Genomic DNA, 12,851 nt, shown 5'->3' with positions numbered 1-12,851 from the left:
TCCAGACACATGGCTTTCTACTCAGGGTCCATCCCACATGGCTGTGTGGCAGAGGAGTGGTCCAGGCACTGAGAAATTTAATCACTATTATAACCCGTCATGGTTCAGCATGAACTTAAAGTCTCTTCTCAAGCCTCAGCTCTCTCCCGTGGGATATGCACACAGTGGGCAGGAAGGAGAAAAGCTGAAGAATCTCCTCTCAGAGCCTTTAAAGATAGGGTGGAGACTCAGGAAAGAGGTGTCCAAGATCGTTTATGCCCAAGGCCTGTGATCGCACCGCTAGGCACAGCAAGTAGAAGGCAGTCATCAAGGAGTGTCCCAGAGTTATGCAACTGAGTTCTATACCACTTCTGAAAATGGAAACTTCTCATTGTATTTTGACTGGGTTGGGGTAGGCCTACACTGGGCCAGTAACTCAAGTTCAGGCATCTACTGCTGAAGAGTGATTCAAAGAGAACAACTGAGTAGGTCACTGAAGAACGGTTACCATGTTTCATCACATAAAGAGCTTCCACAGCTGCCTCTTTTAAAGACACCAGACAAGTGTCCATCTGGACACTGGGTGATCATCTGATGCCCTGGGCATTGCTATTTCAACTGAAACAAAAAGGATGCTGCTACCTACAGTAGCAAGAAAAACTCCAAATTACAAACCATACAAAACGCAAGGGCTTGGCATAAATAAAAATGAATCCACCAATAAATCATAATTTCACCCTGAGTATGACCTAATTTTCCAGGGTGGGAAATCCTTGGATGTTCCAAGTCTGTATCACAAGAAATTCTAGGCCACAAACTCTAACTGTCCCTGTCCCTGAGGGTGTGCTGTTAGCAGCTTTGTTTGTACAAGGTGACTCTCTCTTGGTACTTACAGATATTAGGGTGGACATCTGACCTAAATCCAGACCCTTTTCCAATAAGGATCTGGAGCAGGACAAGAGACCATTATCTGACTATGTGGCAGAAATATTAACATATAAAACTGACAGCTAGATAGCAGCCATACTATGTCATTTTAAGATGTGCTTGACAAAGTAGAGGAATTTGTATTTGAAGAAAGAAAAACAGACTTCTGGAGAAAGTGGGGTGGAGACAAAAATTCTGGGGTCTGTAGGGTCTCCTGGGTCAGCATTCTGCTCACCTCAGAGGTGCACAATTGGAGCCTGTGGCTTTCCAGTAGAGCCTAGCACTCACTTCCTAAAGATGGGCCTGTCACCAACAGGTGGCTTATGGTCCCCTCTCCATCAGCCAGATGTCTCAGCCAAAGACATCTAGAAACCTAAGTCCACACAGCTAAAAAATCCTTTCCTCAAGTGTTCTCATGTCTGAGGCTTAGATTATCTTGCTGCTGAGTCTGTTCAGCTTACAAAGTGGTTTCCCACAAGTGGAAACATGACTGCAAATGACATCTCAGCTGGGTGGGTTACTGAAGAATGGCATCTCCTACAGTCCAGCTCTAAGGTTGCCTGAAGTGGCTGCATACAGAAAATATAACCAACTACCACCAGCACTGGTCAGGAGTGGCACTCATGACCTGATGCAGAATGATACTGTTCTGGCTTTTTCTATTGGCTCACACTCACTGAAAATCAATTACCCCAAACAGAGCAGAGAGCTCCTTCTAACGACTCCTACACAACAAAGCGTGCAGCAGAAGCCATGTGGGGGCAAATTGGACAGGGAGAACTCCTGAGAGATGTGAACATAAGCACACATTGGTATGTGCCAGAACAGAAGTTTGTACATTCATGACAGAGCTTGGGAAGACAGTGGGGCGGACCCAAGGTATGAAGGTGGCTGGGGATGGCAGGGACTTGGAGAAGCAGGAAAAGCTGGTGCTACAGGCTTCTACTACACTCTGTCCAAAGGCACCTTTGACTCTCCTGTCACCTTACACGATACCTCCAGATCTCATGCACAACAAACAAAGCCTGCTAATGTCCTGTGTCTGGAGAAATCAGCCATGCATGTCGGGATCAAGTCTGTTGCTGTGATGGTCCAATTATAAATGAAGTTAGTTCATAGTCCCCTGTTTGTCGCACAGGTTGGGCAATTTAAATGGTCTAAAGCAGTGTGAGCTAATTTCCCACAAGATTAATATTGGAGTCGTCCCAACAGCTGTCAGAAGCAGTTCTCAGCCTGGGGGAGAGGAAAGCTCACAGTTCCATCAGGTCCCAGAGGTAAGGCAAGTCTTGTTCACTTTCGTCCTGCAAATGCAGCCTCTCTCTTGGTTCTTTTCCACTTAGGACCATACTACATTTGGGTGATTTTCCCCCCTAATATGCAATGTAGAAGGAAGAGAAGTACAAAAGCAACAAGATTTAAAACTTTAATATTTAAAAAGAAATGATCAGCCTGATGTGATGGTACATGCCTTAAAACCAGCACTTGGGGGCAGAGGCAGACTGATCTCTTAAAACCAGCACTTGGGGGCAGAGGCAGACTGATCTCTGAATTCGAGATCAGCCTGGTCTACGGAGTGAATCTCAAAAAACAAACAAAAACCATAATAAATAGAAAGAAAGAAACCATCAGTGAATATAATCTTAAAGTATCTTTCCCACTCTGTTGCTAGTCAGGAAAACAGCCACACTCACAATGTATACATTTAAAGAAGAGTGCTTGGTGAAAACTGGGCAGGAAGGAAAGGACACCCCTGTTTTCTGTTTCCTGCCTGATTTCATTGGGTAGGACTGAAAGGAGCAGAAATGAAAGTAGAGAAATGGAGAATCCAAGAGGAAAGTAAGGAAGAGTCACAACCCCGAAGAATTCGGGATGGATGGCACTGGATCAGGACCCGGAGCGGTGGGTGCGGGGAGCCTTTACAGAAGGGAAATGGAGAGGAACCCACAGCTGCAGCTCTCCCAGCTGCAGCTCTGCTCGCTCGGGCTGCAGTGCTCTTCTCCAGGAGAGCTCCTGCAAGGTGAGGTCTGACCTATGGCAGGGCAGTAGGAAAGTAGCCCCTCTGATGGAACCCTCTGTGAGTTCACCTTCTGCTGCAGCTCCCGATGAACGCAATGTGAAAATGAAGATTTAAGACACGGACTTCTTGGCAGAATAGCTCAATGTCAAGTTGAATCTCACCAACTCTGGCCTAAAGACTCTTTCAACATAGAGTGTATGTGCACTGTTTCTCCAAAGATTGTGCCTTTGAAACAAAAAGAAGCCACAAGTGGCCTGCCTCCGGGTCTTGATCCATCAAATAAGAAGGCTCAGAATGCGAGTTTGGTCTTTGTAAGTGTCATGAAGGTTCTATGGCATTTCTTCTTCGTTTCCTTCCTTCCTTCTTTCCTTCCTTCCTTTCTCTTTTTTCTTTCTTTTGTTGAGACAGGTTTCTCTATGTAATAGCCCTAGCTGGCCCTGAACTCAGACAGAGATCTGCCTGCCTCAAGGGTGTGCACCACCACTGCCCAGGAATATTTCTTATACAAAAGATTGGTGTGAACTAAAACACTTTATTGTGTAGTATAGTGACCTGGCTCACCTGGCATATTCAAAATAGCTACCAGAATGCAAAGGGAGCATTGGCCTGGGCACAACACTGGCCTGGGCATAATGCTGGCCTGGGTGCCACACTGGCCTGGACGCAGCACCAGCCTGGACAGTTCTCATGAAATACTAAGACTTTAAGACCACTGTGAGATCTTATGGACACCATGTCATTTCCACGGTGACCCTTCAGGATGGCTGATCTTGATTCTCAATTTGACAGGATTTTGAATCACTGAGGGGACAACTGTGTAAGTGTGTCTGCGAGGGTGTCCAGGGAAAAGAGCTGCCCTCACGGTGGCCGTGGACCCGGTGTGACTAGTGGCCTCATGGTCCTGTTGCCATGCTTCCCTCACCTTGGTGGACTGCACTCCTCCACACTGTGAGACAAAATGACCTGTCCTTCTTTAAGCTGCTTTCATCAGAGATTTTGTCACAGTAACAGAAAAGTAAATGACACAGCCATGCTTCCCTTCTGTAGTTCTGGCAGCTCTGGGGGAAAGTCTAAGATCCAAACGGAGCTGGGAGAAGGCAGAGAGCAAAGCTTTAGCTTTGACTGAGGACTGCTGTGTCCTAGCTCTACAACCTGGAATCAAAGTAACTTTGAGTTTTAAGCAAGAGATAGACCCTGATCCAGTGATGCACACATATTGACCCCACCTTGGAAGGAAACAAGGACAGCCCTCTAGGGAATTACACATAAGCTCAGAACTCTACATAGGCCAACAACTGGCCTCTCTTACACTAAACAGTGAGAATGGAGAGCAAGGGGTTGGAACACAAAGGGTTAAAACTTCTTGATGACAGTGATCTGTCCCTAATTTTATACTACCCTTAACCCAGTTATCTTCCCAAAGCCAGCATGACTAGGGGCACTTATAGAAGCAGGAATCTGAGAATCTCTTTCAGACTGCTAAGCTAGTGTCTAAATCTTGACACAAACCTTTCACAAGGCTTTTTTTTTTGGTAAGTGATTCTACTACAACCATTTATGTAGCACTGCTATGGACCAGGCACTGTGCTATAGACACTACATACACACACACACACACACACACACACACCCCTAGAGAGTATAAGTAACCTGGCAAAAATTACTTTGCAGAAATGCCCTGCTCCAAAGTTAACCCTAGAGCAGAGAGAGACAAAAGCGGCAGCATCTGCTGCCCCAGTTAGTGAAGAGAACACAGCCTTTGCACTGAACTCTGGAAGAGAAATTTTGAGATCACAGGAACGCGAAGAGACAGCTCACAGAGTGCCGGGGGAGAGGAACAGGAAACATGGGATCGTGTTTAAAGGGGCCAGAGGAGAAAAGAGACCAAAGTGAAAATGAAAGTGGAGATCTGGCATCCCAGCTGCCTTAGAACAAGGCCTGCTTATGGGCTTGGTACTCTGAGGTCCCTGGTAAACCACACCCCATCTATCCTCTTCATAGCTCTATCTTTGTGTTTCCCCACCTAGGCCACTGACACGATGTTAAATAGAGGGTAAAAGAACTATATCTGAAATCAGCCACAGAGGATGGACCACAGAGCAGAACATGGAGCTCAGCACCCGTTTCCACACAACATGGTGGAAAGGAAGTGTTCCTTAATACCTTTGACCCCAATTAAAGTCCCAAGAGAAACACATGCCTTCACCTCTGCTGGGTTACTGCCAGTCTTAACATTAAACACATCTTTTCTTCTAGATTTCAAGACCAGTTCTTGGAGAGGTTATTGTCCAGCTGCAATTATTTAAATTATGGAATATTAACCTGAGATGCATGGATGGTTGTGGGAGAGGTGTCTGTGGAAAGGCATCTTTGAAATTTCATTTGAGTCTGAAAGGGACCAAAAACCTTCAAGAGGCTTAGAACCACTGGGCTAGCTCAACCAGGCATGGGAAAGCAAAGGGCAAATATTTTCAAGAGATTGTCCTTCAACTACTTTTCAACCCACTCTCTCATTTCCTTTTGTCCCCGGGTGTCTCAGCTTTTGCTGACATTGTACCTTTGACTTTACAGCAGTGCCTGTATACACTTTCATTGTAATTTACATTTGAGAGTGACCCCTGAGCCTACTCACAGAAGATGTCTGCTTGGTCTCATTCTATTGAAGATGACAGTTGGAGAGTATAAGAGACAGTAACTATTAAAATTTGGCTCACTAATTCCAAGACTTTTAACTCTTAACTAGTCTGAAGTGACTAGTTAACTGGTTAGGTCACTTCTTGATTAAAGGTTATATTAGTATGGTACCAGTAAAAGTACAAGTTTTTTTAATAACATGCGATTGGCAAAACATGCTACAGGAACTCTGGAATCACAAGCAATGGGAATGGGAGTGGATGTTACAGTCACTGTAATTCCATGAGGCCATGATTCAAATGATTCCTATACAAAGACACAGCTTGCTCCAATACAGTGCTCCTCAGATGCTGTAAGGTTCAAAGGCTTCATAAGCGTGTGCTTTTCTCCAAAGCATGGGTGGAATGAGAGCTGCATGCCTGGCAAGCATGGACAGAGAAGCCTGTCAACAGACCAAAGGGCCATTCCAGAGATCGTTTCTCAGGGAAAGCATGCAGAGAGCCAGGCCATATCAAATGTGTCGATACCAGTTTCAAATGTGGTGAACAAAATGAATGGAGGAGAATAGGAGTGCAGCAAAACCAGTCTTGTGCACGCATTTGCTCACCTGGAATTACAGAGATAGTTTTCAAAGCTCGGAGAACCCTGAATGTTCTCAGCGCTGAGACATTGCCCAGGTCCACAAACTCTGTCACATATCTGTAGTAAGGGAGGTCACACACAGACACAAATGACAAACACAGACACAACACAAACACCAAAGGAAAAAAAAACAAAACCACAACAAAACAAAAAGTACAATACGTCACATCAGGGCCCTAACCCAACACCTAACACCAACCCCGGGCCATCTTACCTGGGATTACCGAAATAGTTTTCAAAGCCCTCAGAACCCTGAAAGTGCGCAGAGCTGAAACATTGCCTAGGTTTATAAACTCGGTTATATACCTGCAGAATCAAACCAAAGTTAACTTGTAACGGGACCACTGGGGGAGGGTTTGAGAGTGGGGCAAGTGAGGGTCTTATGTATAAGTTATGGTTTTATTTTGTTTCCCTGAAAAAAATTTCAAAATATAAACATGTAAGGAACACATCTTTTAAAAAGCGGGCAAGAAGAATTCAGAAGTATATTCTAAAGTATTGACAGATTAGGGCGTTCTGGGGTTCACTCTCTCAGACCAGTGGGTGATGGGCAGACTTCAGAGCAACTTTACTGGCAGAGTGAATTTACTGTTTTTAGCAAGGGGAAATGGCCATGAGGTATCAAAGACTTATGTTCCCAATTTTATGAAAAATTTCATAAGAAACAGAGGCAAAATGTTTGTGGCAGGAGCCTTACAAAGACAAATCCATATTAGAGCGACTCCCAGTTGCCAATGGGCATGATGATACATGGCAGTATCCATGACTTCTTAGGGAGTTGTATATATATATATATTGCAGCCATTCTACAGGTGACGTTTTACCCCATGACAGCCAAAAGCAAGGCTCAGGGGAAAAAAATCCAGATCATGAGGAGATCAGAGCAAAAATTGAGTTGCGTGCCCATTTTCTCACCAGCTCTGTGCCTAGGAGGACAGAGAGTTAAAATGCACACCAATGCATATTTTATAATGCTAGAGAGTAGAGACTGTCTCCATAGAACTGAAAGTCAGCTCCATTTTCAGATACTCAGGGCACACCACTCACTCACATTTTACAGTGGAACTGCATCTTCCTCCTGACTTAGGCCCACACACATGCAAATGCTTGCTTTCTTTCACACATCTTTATACACACAACCTATATCCCACTCCAAGTGTCCCCTCCCTTAGATGACAATGCATTTTCAAAATAAAAATACGAGCCTGTCTAACTCTTCTATCCTCAACTAAGTTTCTCAAATGGAAACTTCCCAGCTGAAACCAAACAGACTGCCAGAGGCAGTGAGCACACCTGTGTAGAAGTGCAGATACTGTGCAGAGCCACGAAGTCTCCAGCAAGAGTTGGGAACTCCAGTTAGTAACTTTTCTGGATGAGCCAGTTTAGATACAATGGCTCATGTTTTGAGTTAAAAACCTCAAATGTGTTTCAGCTAAAAGTTTACACCCAAAATCTTTCATGCCCTCACTGAGGCCTGCTAGCAATGGGTGTGAGGCCCTGGGCCGATGTCATAAAGGGGCATAAACTATAAGGAAGAGTCACGAGGAGTCACCCCTATGGCCTTCCAGCTGTAAAGCTTCCCTTCACCACCTCCCGTATAAACATGCCGATGTCTTGAAAACTGACAGGGGCTTGCAACCCATGGGTCAGATGCAGTTACCCAAGAATTCCCATTCTGTAGCCAGGTGTTTTGGTACAAGCTTGTAAGCCCAACACCTGGAGAAGAGGCAAAGACGATCAGAGGTTTAAAACAGCCTCAGCTGTATGGTGAATTCAGGGATAACTTGTGCTACATGAGATTCTATCTTAAAAGAAAAAAGTTAAAAAAGAATTCTCCATTCTGCTGAGCCCACAAACTCACATTCACTTGCACCATCATGCAAGCCCATTCAATGCACCCGTGCACACACGCACGCACGTGCACACATATGCAGTCATATCCAGAAAACAGTAAAAATAATCGTGGAACTTACGCCATCATGATGACACTGAAGTCTAACCAGTTCCATGGGTCTCGTAAGAAGGTGAAGCCATCTATGCAGAAACCTCTTGCGATGATTTTCACTAGTGATTCAAATGTGTAAATCCCTGTGAATGTGTACCTGTCAAAGGTATGGACAGCTGAGGTTATTCCCGGCAGAAACGGTCAATGAACCTGCTTAAGGTAACACTTGCCTGGGTGTAGCTTCATCACACAGACAAAACAGAAAGGGCACTTTGCAGTGCCAGGGAGAAGAGAGTGCCCTGACTGAAGTGGACTGACATGCCCACAGCAACTGGGAGGCTGCACAAGAGCCTTACTGGTGTTCCATCCAGAACACGGTTACTCTGGAACCGTCAGGGAGACTGATTTCAGCCTCGGAGGAAGGAGGACCCAGGACGGTGAAAGCCCCCTGCTAGTGAGGAAGAATTATCTCCCAGTGCTGCCTGGTCTAGAATTCATTTCTAAGGCTATTTCCCAAATCCTACATTATCTTCAGTGCCCCCCACACCCCAAATACCCGGCAGTAACTATTTATTTGTCTCCATGGATAAACTGGAATAACACAACGAAAATCTTCAAACCAAACAAGCAGACAAACAAAGAAGCACTTACTCCACATTCTTCGACCAGTCGGGAGGGTTACTAAAAGTCATGAATACACAGTTGGTCAAGATAGTGCACATGATGATCATGCTAAATACTGTGGAGAAGAGTTAAGGGGCCACACAAAATCTGGCCTGGGCTTTTATTTATTTTTCTTTTTCAAACTAGAAAACAAACCCATTTCATACTAGGTCTTGTGAGATCTAAATCAACAGGCTGGCAGGAGACAAACACAAAAGAGGAAAAGGCCACCATTACCACAAGGAAAGCCCTGGACATCCCATCTGACCGGCAGGTGGCACTGACAGCCGTTCCCCTGCCCATAGGACTGTCACTGACCCACCGCTTTTGGATGAACTTGTCACTTTCCATGCCAACTATGGCGCAATACTCTAAATACTTAAACCTTTGTGAAAGGACCCAGAAGTGACCGAAGGCTCCAAGGCCACCAGAGAAAGTAAATCTACACCCCCCCCAAGATTCATGTGTTGTTAATTATTATGAATAATTAGTTATTTGAAAATCTACATATATTGATGGTTCACTTTCCTCCGGGGTCTCCCAAGGGGCTGAATATCTCAGTCTGGCCAATTGTACATTGAGTGTGTGCCACGTGAAAATCAGTGTGGCATGTTAGAAATGGACTCCTAGGGTACCTGTGCCCAATAGTCCCGAGACTCGGGTAATAGGGTAAGTCAGTTTGATCATTGTGAAGGAGCCCTTGCCACTCAGGATCTTTCTCAGTCCTTTCTGTTCTTGTATGCTGAGAGAAATTAAACAGTTTAACAGCCAGCAGGAGTTACTCAAACTGCATCAGGCCAGAGATCATTCCCTGTGAACTCATTCTCTCTTATTCCCATCTTTATCTTACTACTGGGATTTTAAAAACAGTGCTTCTGGCTGAACTTTTTCTCTTCTCTACAGCCGGAGTATCCTCAGAGGTGGGGGAAATGACATGTCCTTTAGGGACAGGAAAGAAAACACATTCCATCTCTGATCGTAAATGGGACAAAGTCTATTGTGAATGACCTATTTCTTGTAAACCTCATAACTTCATACCTGTGGTACCATATATTCCACAGCTAAGCTCCACAAGGCAGCAGCTCACTGACCTGGACCACTGAGTTGCATCTGGAGGATGCAGTACTTTTTGATGCATGGGACTAAGTGTTGTTAAATGAAGTGGCAATCATACAAGTTAATCACTGTGTCAAGATGCTAAACCCATCAGATCATTTGTCATGTGTCATATGTTCTATATTAATGGGATGTAAAGGTTAGCACTTTCCAACTGGAGGGGAAGGCAATCCCAGAAAAGATTCCTATTAAAGCATAGTCTGCATCTCAACTTCTGTGCCAAGGAGTTGCTATTATCTGAAATACCTGGTACTGTGTAAGCTCCTGTTCAATGAAAAAAAAATATAAAGCATTCATTCAGGTATTTGTAATTCAAGATGTGGTTTTCAAAAACATTCTATATCAGGTAATACATTAACAAGCTGAATTATCATGGAATAGAATTACTAAAAAGCCATGACTTCAGTAAAAGGTTGACATCTTAATTAGTCCCTCATAACGACACCAACAAAATCCTAGACTCCAGGAATATCTTCTGAAAATGGACCTGAGGAGCTCAGCTTGGAATCCAGCAGGACACTATTCCTAGCCCCGGGGTGAGGTGGGCTGGTGGGAAGGTACACAGTACAGCTGTCAACCCCTCAAAGACATGTAAGACCCACAGCACTCACTCCTGGTGCGGAAAAGGATATGAATGTATCAAAATTTTAATAGCTATTCTTCTTATCAGGTTAAAAGGACTTAAAATGTACAAGGCAGGCGTGGCACTAAATCTGAAGAGAGTTTTCCCTCTGTTTAATACTACAAAGGTCTGTGGAGAAAAAAGAGAGAAATCATTAAAACATGAGTATTAGTCACCACACAAAACATTTTTTGGGGGAAGAAATAAAACTTACTCAAAGGCTTTGCTCCTGTTTGGTTTTTGAAGGCAAAACAAAAAACAAACAAATAAAAATCCAAACCAAAACAAAATAAAACAAAACAAAAACAAACAAACAAACAAAAAAACAAGCCAGCAATATAGCTTCTGCTCCTTCCCATTCCATGCCAGCACCCGGCCCTCAGGCTCAATTACACATTGTAGCTACAATACCAGCAGGTTCTTTCTCATTTGGAGAATTCTGGACTCTCTATGCCAGGTCCAGACAGTGATTTAAAGTCCACTCATTGAAGGTTCACTCTCTGCAGGAATTACACCTAAGTACTGAGTATGTGTCGGACAACATGGAGGTGTTGAAAGTCACTGGTAAACAAGGCTGCCCTTGTGTGAGGCGTGTATATCCCAACCAGGAGCATAATCAGCATGGAACAGGAACAAGTGGCTCTGCCGGCCCTGACACACGGATGGCAGGAATGTTGGGTGAGGGGATGAATCAGTGTAGAGGAGACCGCTGTAAAAAAATCAGTTATCCTGCTGGGAAGAAAGAGCTGGGCAAGCTGAAGGAAGCAAAGGCAGCGAGTACTCCATTTAGTGTCTTCTCAACAAATCTTCTCGGTCTGGCTTCTAGAAGATTCTGACTTTAGACTTGCCAAACCATTCACTTGTATTTTCCAGCAAGAACCTTCCTATCAAGTCAAACTAGCCCATGCCCTCGTAACAGGCTATAGCAATACATAACTTGTGTCTTTGCTCACACTATGCAACTACCCTGTACCAAGTGTAGCACAAGAAATAAAAGACCCAGAGACTGATATTGGGGTTCAAACTTCAAGCTGAAAATCAGAAAAGAAAAACAGCTGGTCACTAGCTCTCACTCTACCTCAGACTGCAAGGCGATCTTGGCTCCACAAAACCTCTGACTGATGCCTCTCCTCAGTGTGGCTGGAGAATCCTGAGACTTCAATGTCTTCCTATCCTCAATGTGGCTGGAGAATGAATGCCTGATCTGAGACCCTGCTCCTGTCTTAAATATTCCTCATGAGTCCTGGGATTAAAGACATGTGATTTCAAGTGCTGAGATAATCTCTGTGTGAGCTGTTTCATTTTAGGACTGGATATATTTCTTACAGCTCAGTGTGACCTTGAACTTCTACCTCACAAATGGTGGGATTAAAGGCATGTATCACTACTGCCTGGCTTCTATAGCTTGTGGCTGACTTTGCTTTCTGAATCCTCAGGCAAGCTTTAATAAATCATAAATAATAGCCAAACATTGTGCTAAACTGCGGGGGAGAGGGCACATAAAATTGGACAGAACTACCCTTTATGGGAGAACGTATGTGAACTTGCAATCATGGTGGCAGATAAGTATGAAATTCAAAACAAAAATATGAGAGACGGCAGGACAGAGGACCCCCCTCCCCAGACTGTCTGTGGGTAATAGAAAAGGAAAGTGAGCCAGATGTGTTCATAAAGGAAAATAGGAACTGAAAGAAACTGAACAGATAAAGAAGATAGGGATGGCAAGAAAAGGGAACAGCAAGGCAGGGACAGTTGTGCATAGCTTTATTATCTTCAGGGTGTCCACAAATAATTCTGTGTCAACTGAAGACAGAAGAGGGCAGAGGGAATAGCAGTCTGTGGTGCTGGAAACAGATGTAGGGCCTACCAAACTGGGAAACCCTGTGGAGGTCAGGCCAGAGCAAATACAGATAGCAAAGAGCCAAATGCAAGTCACTTTAAGTAGTCTCGCTTTTTTGATTATTTTAATTTAGAATGATGTATGCCTAGAATTTAAAAACATAAGATTAAGTTCCATTCTATTACCCAATGGTAATCTTTGCTGCCAGTTTTTAGAATATCCTTCAAGAATTTTTCTTTATAAGTATTAGCATACAGATCTATCCTTAGTCTTTCCCTCCAGCGAGACTGCACTATTAATACTCTTCTGCACCAAGCATTAAAAAATGAACCCCACAAAGAGAAGCCCAGGGACCAGATGGCTTCACTAATGAATTCTACCGAATGTTTAAGAATTAGCACAAACTCTTCCAAAAACCCAGAAGAGAGGGGAATAATTCCCAACTCATTCTGAAAGGTTCTTTATA

At 44.0% G+C, this 12,851-nt stretch overlaps 1 protein-coding gene across 4 annotated transcripts in view; it reads right to left on the bottom strand.

Moving 5' to 3' along the window:
• Scn8a (sodium voltage-gated channel alpha subunit 8) overlaps positions 1 to 12,851 on the bottom strand; it is a 157,463-nt gene that overhangs the window by 75,003 nt on the left and 69,609 nt on the right. For 2 of the 4 annotated variants that reach the window (XM_051189929.1, XM_051189932.1), the window contains exons 3-6: positions 10,557 to 10,674; positions 8,796 to 8,886; positions 8,173 to 8,301; positions 6,414 to 6,505 (exon numbers count right to left, since the gene is read on the bottom strand). In XM_051189929.1, coding sequence (XP_051045886.1) covers positions 6,414 to 6,505; positions 8,173 to 8,301; positions 8,796 to 8,886; positions 10,557 to 10,674 — 430 coding nt within the window. Of the gene's footprint in view, positions 1 to 6,164; positions 6,257 to 6,413; positions 6,506 to 8,172; positions 8,302 to 8,795; positions 8,887 to 10,556; positions 10,675 to 12,851 lie in introns of all 4 variants that reach the window. The other 2 variants (XM_051189928.1, XM_051189930.1) reach the window with 1 other exon arrangement.

This window comes from Phodopus roborovskii, unplaced genomic scaffold (assembly GCF_943737965.1).
Source record: "Phodopus roborovskii unplaced genomic scaffold, PHOROB, whole genome shotgun sequence".
NCBI classification, from domain to species: domain Eukaryota; kingdom Metazoa; phylum Chordata; class Mammalia; order Rodentia; family Cricetidae; genus Phodopus; species Phodopus roborovskii.
The sequence above is the reverse complement of the archived record's forward strand: the minus strand, read 5'-3'. Positions and strand labels throughout refer to the sequence as shown.